At 30.6% G+C, this 9,972-nt stretch overlaps 2 protein-coding genes across 4 annotated transcripts in view; one reads left to right on the top strand and one right to left on the bottom strand.

The window, feature by feature from the left end:
* Positions 1 to 9,972, top strand: part of LOC116773363 (protein MTSS 1) — a 103,593-nt gene that overhangs the window by 66,361 nt on the left and 27,260 nt on the right. The window lies entirely within an intron of this gene.
* Positions 4,377 to 9,515, bottom strand: LOC116773465 (phenoloxidase-activating enzyme-like). The gene is made up of 8 exons (XM_032665912.2): positions 9,370 to 9,515; positions 7,686 to 7,840; positions 7,278 to 7,438; positions 6,693 to 6,841; positions 5,990 to 6,155; positions 5,719 to 5,924; positions 5,201 to 5,352; positions 4,377 to 5,016 (listed from the first exon to the last, which is right to left on the bottom strand). Exons 1-8 carry the CDS (start codon positions 9,425 to 9,427, stop codon positions 4,759 to 4,761), a joined length of 1,305 nt encoding a protein of 434 aa, XP_032521803.2. The 5' UTR covers positions 9,428 to 9,515; the 3' UTR covers positions 4,377 to 4,758.

Here is a 9,972-nt window from a genome sequence, read left to right as displayed (position 1 = left end):
AGTGCTATCCATGGGGACTGGTCACATATGACTGTTACATATGACTGATTAAATAATGTCACGAAATAATTTTCTGATTGAAGTCCTAACTGAATATATTTGCAAAAAAAAAGAAATTATTTAAATTTCTTTTTAACGTGAAATATTTTGTACTTTTACTATTCTTTTACTTTGGTTTTATTAGTATTGTACCAAATTTAGGGAAAGTTGTTTTAGGGTTCCCTTTTTAAGTCATTAACTTAGCTAAGAAGGCAGCTCTGACGGATACGTTTTATGCTTGCTATTGAAAAATAAAACGGTTATAGAAGGTATTTGCTAGTCCGGACCCGATAATTTAAAGGTATTCTATGCCTGCCCGATGAATAGAAGTTATGTCTGCGACTAGTTACTGTTTTTTTTTTTAAATGCTTTAAGAGATACTTTAGAGTTAAGATGATATGGAGTTATGCTTAGCGTCTCTTATTATGTCCTGTGACGTAAAAATTATGATTCTTGATGATTTGAATGACTGAAAGATTATTTATCGTAGTTCTAATTGCTCAAGGAAGTTTCAACTTCGCAGAATTTAGTTCGAGTATCTGGGGACTCTGGCGACGGCTTGCAGTTAACAGTTTCTGCGTGACCCGGTCCACAGCACACGCTTTATCATATTTCTCCTATGCATCTTCTTATACGGAATACGAGCATATTAGTTACATTACATGAACTTTTAATTTTATAACACCTTACCTAGAGCTTCTAATAAACGCGATATTGTTTGTCGATATTGATGCTGTTATAAGTTTGGTAATGCAGAGGCGTGCACAGAGATTTGGGGTGGAAAAGAAGAATATGGTTTAAAAAATACCAATTTTCATCCTTATTTCCTCTTCTAAAACATTGACAATATTCGCGCATAAAGTTAGAGCAGTCCAATCAGAACTAACATATATATATTTTATAAATCTATCGACTACCTCTGAGCCACGACAGTTCCTTAAATCGATTACGATCTGTTCATCACCGCTTATTTGAGTTATTTTAATCGGAATATCCAGTAGAGACCAAAAAAATATATTATTATTATTTGAAAACAACAAACAAGGAAAAGAAAATAACTTATTTGTGTGTTCACAACCTGCTAGCTTATTAAAACTATCATAATACTTTATTAAAAGGAGTAACACTACCTTTTTTAGAGAAATCTAAACTGGCTACACATCTTCCCTTTCTAATTATTTTAATTTAATCATTAAAAGACAACAATGAAAATGTACTCGTAATTAATTCCGTTAAAGACACATCACTAGTACAGAGCTCACAGCTATTATTTTCAATAATTCGTTAATAAATTCACTAATTGGCTAATTAAAACTTATATAATTGCGCCTAGAAAGACAATAATAACGAAACGGCCGATATAATATATGAATAGTATATGGACAAATAAAATAGTCCCTTTTCATATGGCAATCAACTCAGTTTCTATGACGTTTTAAACGGGTAGGGTTATTAAGGAATCAGTGCTTCCAACACTAGGACATGCATATGTTTCCCGCATACATCGCGAGATTCGTAGATCGTCCTTGAGATTATTTGCATGGAATATATGCACCGAGTAGTTTGCATACGGCCACTTCGGCTGGGAAGCGGCGCTAGTTGCCAGCGGCGGCCGATCGAAAATGTTAGTTTTTACTTTGATAGATGGCACTTCTAACAATTTTACCAAATCGTAAATCAAATGACATTAAATGTCTGTAAACATTCGTATTCCGTAATGTATGATTAAAAGTATGTAAGTGAGAATTAAACAATATAGGTTTAGTTGTTGTATGGGCAGGTTGAGCAGTGATTATTTGTATATATGGTGTGCAGCCGCAATGGTAATGGATGTACAGGTCGTGACCTCAACACAGCAAAATATCTCTGATTTCATGGCAGAAGAAATTCATGTAGAAGAAAACTAGTATACAGTACAGGAAAACGGTGCTTGATAATTTTTTTAATTTCCAGCTATCTCATGAGAGTGTATGATTTTAATTTCCAACACAAAAGATTTTATTGTTTAACACAATATATTTCCTTGGAAAAAGTAAAAAAATCCTTGTTAATTATTATGAATGTCATATTATAACAAGCACCATATATATATATATATATATATATATATATATATATATATATAGAGATATTATATTATAGAGGTGTGATTTTAACACTTATTATAGGTATTATTAGTTGTTATGATGTCAACACAGTTTTTGAGATCCACTCGTCAGTAGACTCGATAAAATTTCATGATATAGTATGTCACCGTAATCAAAAGGCTTTGTATAAAGAATTGCAGTACTAAAATTGGTTGGGAACCACTGCAAAGCACTATTGTTTGTAGAAGTAGTTAGTTTAAGAACTAATTTGTTTATGTGTGAAGAACGGTAAACGAATCGTTTTATTGGATAGAAACTGGTGGTTATATTTATATATAAATTTAATTTTCGTTCGCACTTTCACATGGCCGACGCGACGTCGAGACGGTAATTCCATAAGTCGTCACGAGATGGAGCTTTGTCGGTCTAGAGACTCGATTTTAACGTATATATAATATTTTTCTAAACAATTTCAACTAACTATATTCGTTATTGTCGGTTGTTGAAAATGTATGTGTTAATCCTGGCAGATATAAATGTAATATATACAACTCAAATACATATATAAATATAAATAGTATGTATATTAAAAACTTTTATTTACTATATACAAGTAACACATCAACATAGAAAATAATAGACCAATGATATTAATATTTTATTATTTATATACTTTATATTATTATACGTGAAGTAGGTCGCAACACTAACAGAACACTCACTCGTGTTTGACACGACTTGATCCTTTTCTTATTGATGTTTCTTATTTTCCTATTTTCTGTTAAAATCCTTACAGGGATAAATCCTCTTATCAAATCGTATAAAAATAATTGTATACAATTCAATGTAATGTTAATTGTCTTGTTGTTATATAATTATAACGTCATTAAGGAGATCACTTCAATTCCGTACGTTTTTCTCGTATTGTTTTTTTTCTAATTAACAATCTCGTTTTTCTCTTCTTTCTGTTTTCTCGTTGTGTATATAGCTTCTACGGTTTTATTTTGGTTTTACAAATAATACTTAGCTTTAAATATTTGGACTCTTTATACCGTCATTCACAATAGTGAAGAAATGTATTAGTTTTCGAACATTTTTGAAATAAGTAAAAATAACTTCATGACTGTGGTACAATTTTATTTTTTTGTAGTATTTAATTTTTTTTTCATTCGCTCAATTCTATATACATTGAATTGCCAGCGTGGCTTCCATAAAATACAATATAATTCCAGTCTGCCGCCTATCAAAGAATAGTGTTGATTTGGTTGAAAATGTTTTGAAATCATTTTTGGTTCTTAAAATAAATCCTAACAATTAGACTGAATGTTAAACTAATAGACCAGTGTAACCATATGTGGTCTAAGATAATTGCAAGTTCGATTTTTTTTTCTTGCAATTTCTATAGAGCACAACCCTTAACATTAGGATGTAAATCTAAATTATTTTCAGCACGTGAGTAGAAAACTCCCATAAACCTTCTTATGTACTCATGAAGTCATTGATATTTTTATTCTCTTGTACACCTCGAGATCATCAGGATAAAATATAAATTAACAATATCTTAAACATTGAATTTATATTTAATAATATATATATCTTATAAAAAAAGATTCCATACATTATTGAACCCGGTATCTGACTATACATCACCAAAATGTGTTCAACTTACTAGCTAAGAGGTATTATTCAATCCACCTTTTGATGTTAAAATTGAATTGAAAAAGTATATTTTTTTTTAATATTCGCTGATTTTTTCAGACATAGCTGAAGCATTTGTCTGTATAAATTGAGTGCTATTTTGTTCAGAACTATAGTTGGTTTTATAAATATCATCAATTTTTATTTGTTATCTCGCTTGATTTTGACATTTAAAAAACAGCTTCTGTTTTTATTTTTTTCTTTATTTGTCGAACCTCAAATGTGGCTGAATAAAACCAAAGTCAAAAGAAAATGTTCAAGAGTAATTGAATTGTGACAATATGTGTTTGTACGTGGAGGTTGTATTTGTCACTGACGTCATCAAACATCGAAACTGACTAGAAAAACAAGCGAAGAACTAATAATAACATAGTTTCTGCAAGGTATTATATACATGTGTGTATTTTTTGTTAAGCAACGAAACGTGTGAACGAATCATTAAACGATTTTTTATTTCAACAAACGAAAATATTTAAAGTATTAATACTAATTTTACTTTTCTCTCTCATTACCACTTATATCTTATTGAAATTTAAATATAAAATACACATGGCTAATAATAAAAATTTATTATAGAATTAAAAATAGATTAAAGTAATACACTATGTAAGCTTTTGTTGATTTTTTTTTATAATTCCATATATACAAGCAGTTTCTTTACATTCTTCTTATAATGTGTATCCCAGGGTGCCATTTTGGTTATAGTATTTTTTATCACTTATCAACGACATTGACTATTCCACAAAACCGACAGCTCGGACATATAACGAATTGATTAAATTTATTAAGTTTAATATCACATTTATTTCTTCAAAACATCAGACGTCACCGATCTTGGCTTTTCCTCTATATATTGTTGTCGCACAAATGTCCCAACAATCTTATTAATTATAAATTTTGGTCTCGTTTTTAATCTAATATTTTACTTTTGTGGTCACGGTTTAATGTTGGTCCTTATCCACGGCAGATATTCGTAGACCTTGGTATAAACTCCCGGCACGTTCTCTAAGCCGCACGGCGAGGGGCCAAAACTGACGACTCCTATGACGGAGTAAGACCTGCCGTTGTCATACATCAGAGGCCCACCGGAGTCTCCTCTGCAGGTGTCCTTCCCCTTCACACCTCCAGCACACAACTGACGATTCCATAGTTCTATTTTTCTGCTGGAAACGTTGTAGGCCTTTTTACATTCCTGGAATAACAATTTTGCCAACATGTTGTTTTTTTATCTTACCCATACTTTAATATTATCGATACGTAAAAATATACATTATATCACTGATACGTATGAGAGTTGGGTAACATGCTACAGTATATAGTAAAAAGGACAATCAATCGAGTGATAACTTTTGGTTTTGAAATTAATAGTAATTCACCTCTAACGGTCTAAATGGTAAATCAACGTGAAGTTTAATAGCGCTGAATCTCTCGTCGATCGATACCGCTCCCCAACCAGCGGCGTAGAAAACCAAATCCTTTTGAGACAGTGTAACATCCGAAGTCGGAAGGCAGATCGGTCTAATGAAATCTGGAATAATAAAGAAGCATGATTCATAAACAATACAAAATAGTGAGATCTAAGACTTTCGCGAGTTATCATTTAAATGAATCGGTTTTTATTATTTTATAAACTGCGTACTCCCGATGTTTCGGTTACTTTGCAGCAACCGTGATCACGGGTAGACGTGATGTGATCACGGTTAGTCATTTAAAATATTAGTTTTATTTTAATAATAAATAATGTGCAAAATATGTTTAGGTATACTTCAGCATAATCCATAATTGAGAAAAAATAAAATTTGTATTATTATTCAAATAGTTAATATAAAAATTTTATTAGTGTAGAATAATAGCTTATCGTAACGTGTGTATATCGTTAATCGTTTTTCTATACCTGTAAACGGTGCATAGCTCGCCATTCTTATCAAAGCAATATCATCCCGCTTTAATACCGCCTCCGGGTTGTAACCCTTGTGTGGTATAATCTTCTCGATCGGTATCACGACCACTCCGTCTGTACAATCTTTCACTTCCATTGGTATTTCAACACAATCCGGACCGTCATTCGTTGTGTTGTATTCACCGAGTCTTACATTTTCTCTGTAAATGAATTTATGTTGATAGTGGGGATTATAAGCGTTTTGGAGCTCTGTTCGGATACTCACGGTTGTCCGATGTTCAGAACAGGTCCGGTGACGCAATGCCCAGCCGTCAACACGTACTTGGAACTTATAAGAGCACCTCCACAGAGTAGTTTTATTCTATTGTGTTTATCCCTGTACTCTATCAGAGTTATCCATGGATACTGATCTATTGCGGTGTCGTTCCCACCTGTAGTAAATTGTTATTATAAGTTATAATCGTGATTAATCCATATTTTGTTCATGTTATGATAATCCATTTTGTAATTACGTAAGTTGTATTACATTTTTTTTTGTGTTATGGTGTTGAAACCGGACTCTCTCGTCAAGAAATTTAAAGTATGTAATATTTAGACACGCGTATTATATATTTAATACATTTATGCTGTAGGTTCATTAGTATTCTATGAGCTTTGGTTGAGGATATTGTATCGTAAAACGCGATATATGTTTTAACTTATTACAATTCTCAGGACAGCGGCTATATATTCCTTCCTTCTCAAAAAAACAATGACGAAACAAAGCACTTATAGGCGGGGTTCGTAATATAAAAACCTGTCTAAGGAACAAAGTTGTAGTGGTTCTTGCTAGTTTCTATTTTCGGAAAAATTATGTATTCGTAAACTTTTTGTCAAGTCGTCTAATGAAGGGATCATACGATAATGATCACTGAGCCTTGAGTATTCGCAAAACGAAGTAAAAAAATTAAGATTTGAAGAAAACTTACCGTAGATCCTATTTCCCGAGAAAGCGTCTAGACCGCAGCAATCACTTCGCGTATCTGGAGGCGCTGCTGACGGCTGGCAGTTCTTCATTACAGCTTTCTTCACGTGGTCAGGCCCGCAACATACACTATATTTTGCTGGTCCTAGGCATCTGAAATATAAATAAGGGATTTTCCCGGTATTAAAGCATAATATTTATTTGAAGTCCGATTAAGGCTATTATTAAATATTCATTTCAACTAAAAACAGAATATTTAAAAGAGTTGTAATATTCGTAATTGTCTTACATACATAATTAGTATATGTTTGTTGTATTAATCAATAAGTGATTTATTGTGTACAAATGTTTATAGGATATAAAATAGTTAACATATCAAAAGACACCAATGATTGATAAATCATATATACATATATATATATTTAAATTATATATGAACGATCGTTTTGCTTAAAATTGAAATAAATATGTGTAAGGTCATCAGGTCGTCAGGTTATGGGATGGGGATGAATTTTAAGATTAAAAACATAAGAGTAGCCACTATAGCTAATATAATTAAGAGCAGTTTTATAAATAATATTAGTCTGACCTTGAGTTTCTAATAAACTCTAGATTACTTGCTGATATCGGTGTTATAAGGAGTTTTGTGATGGACGGGCAGGTCGTGACTTCAGTGCAGATGCCCTGGTTGCCGTCAGGGTTGAAGCATCTCGGATCTTCCAATTCCCTCGACTCCGTCACACAACACACCTGAAAGACGAAATTCATATATGTGAAAATTTGAAACAGAATACGATGGATACTTGGTTATGCGCGAGGCTATAATGGACGTTCAAGATGTCAAATTCCACGATAATAACATTTAAATTATTCATACATTTATTTAGATTTTGATGCAACCTCTGAATTGTTATGAATTTACGAGTCATTAATTTCATTTTGCCACTACGTTGTATTACATCTTAATTTTGATTAAGAGATATGAGTTTTGTCTCACCTTTATAGTATCGAGGGATCCGCACCTTGAATTTATCAAATACTGTGTCTCCGCTTCGGTTCTACCCTGTTTTGTGACTAGATCTATCAACGGTTGGCAATTCTTGATCGGTATACACGTACCAATTTTTCCATTTGGATTATTGCAATTATTTTCTGAAATGAAAACAAAATTACTGTTGAAATGATTATTTTTTTTTCAATATTCTGACATCCAAATCCAAAAGGATCTTAACAATATCTGTTTATTTTACAAACGTATTGGAATATCAATGACTGTAAGACAACATATCTTTTAAGTGTAGCTAGCGTCTGTCTGCCTTTTGTTTTCATATCTCGTATCTCAATAAGACGGAAACGTATTAATTCATTTCATACATCTGTAGTTAATTATAACATAAAACAAATTTTACCTAGATATCCATTTAGTTCATATAATATGGAACAAGTGAAACAATTCTCTAACTAATAAATTTACATAAACATTTTAATACCTAACTATTCTTTGAGACTATTACTGGTTTTATCGCACTATTTTTACGATGAATTGTTTCATATTAAGTTCCCTTATTTTAAATTTAATTTTTTTCATATATATCATATATCACTCCTCATACATAATTATATATATATATATAAATATAGTTTTTGTATAAGATATAATGTATACAATGTTAGCATACTAAATAAATAATTTGTTCTCAAGCGTGGGGCAGGATTAAAAAAAAAACCGAAAGTTAAAGTATTGAGTTGGAATTTTATTTAAAAAAAACTTTGGTTCGATAAAAACTTGTAGGAAAAAATCAATACGTTTGCTTTTTACTGCCTTACATATGAAGATGGTGGGTGTCAGTTAAACAACCGTGTTTGTTATTGCTTATACATTAAATATATTTTCAATATTAGTGGAACAGCTGAATCAAGTGTTTCAATTTTTTTTTTAAAGGTTCTATTGATAAAAATAATAGCTGAAGATATACCAATTATTATCTACATTATATAAAATGTTAGTTTCTTTGGACAACCAAATCTAGAAATGTCTAGAACCATCTAAGTTTGTTATTTTAAAAAGACGATTGGCAATCCTCACTTTAAAATATTAAGTTATGTTCGACTGTCAGTTACTTGGTAACGATCGTGATTAACGTGTCCCTGGTATTATTTATAGTAATTTATTAATAAGATTAATATTAAAGTACAAAAAAAGAAACACTAGTTACCACTAAAGTTAACCATACCGCTTGAATACACAAAAGCTGATATTCTTATCAACTAATATGTATATATATACAATATATGCGGCACCTTGTTCTTAGTAAATTCATATTTTTTTTCATGCGAGTCTTAAATTGTATGTATTTTAAATGGACATGGTACTGATAAAAACATAATTAAATAAATATATATTTTATATAATTTTAATTTGATTTTAATATGTATATTAAAATCAAATCATTAGCTGATGAAATCATTAGTTTTATCAGGAAAACATCATCAACAATAACAATTAAATATAAGAAAATATATAATTAAATAATTATATCTCAGACGGTGATTACAAAAATAAAAAGCACGTAAGGAAAATATACATATATATAAACATAACATATATGTTTATATATATGTATATAGCTCAAACTGTGTAAACTTATTGTATATACGATATAAACATAGTAAAAACTTACGTCCATGAACTTGACCATACTGAGAAACTAATATACACAACACATATAGTATTAACATTTTATACTAATATTATTATTGTTCGTATAAATCACATCGTCACACGTCCTGCGCCTCACAACGCTAGCGACACACTGACTTACGATGCTCTATTTCACAGAGTCTGCTTTCATATAATTTGAGTTTTTAATCGCAACTATTTCTAAACTATTCCTTATATTATTAAATAATTTTATTGTATTACCAATGTTCCGATAATTGTTTTGATCTCTTTGATTTTCTCTTGATTTTTTTATTATTATTTTGTTAATCCTTAATGTGGGGAATATAGGACAATCTGTATTATGTTACAGTTTCTTCTAATTATTCCTAACTACATCAATGCTTTCTATTATTTATCTTATATTTCTTTTATATATTTTGTGAATAATAATTACACGTGTCTTAATATGGTAGGTAAATCTATTTTTTTTTTATTTCAAATTTAAGTCCAAAATGTAGATAGAACCTTTTTTTTTTACATATAATATTCGTTTTATGTAAATGCAATATTGTTAGTAGTTTCGATGTACCGAGTGCATTTAATGGACTAATCTAAAAAATTG

This window comes from Danaus plexippus, assembly GCF_018135715.1.
Source record: "Danaus plexippus chromosome 22 unlocalized genomic scaffold, MEX_DaPlex mxdp_27, whole genome shotgun sequence".
NCBI lineage: Eukaryota > Metazoa > Arthropoda > Insecta > Lepidoptera > Nymphalidae > Danaus > Danaus plexippus.
Note: the sequence above shows the minus strand (reverse complement) of the source record. Positions and strands in the feature narration are given on the sequence as shown.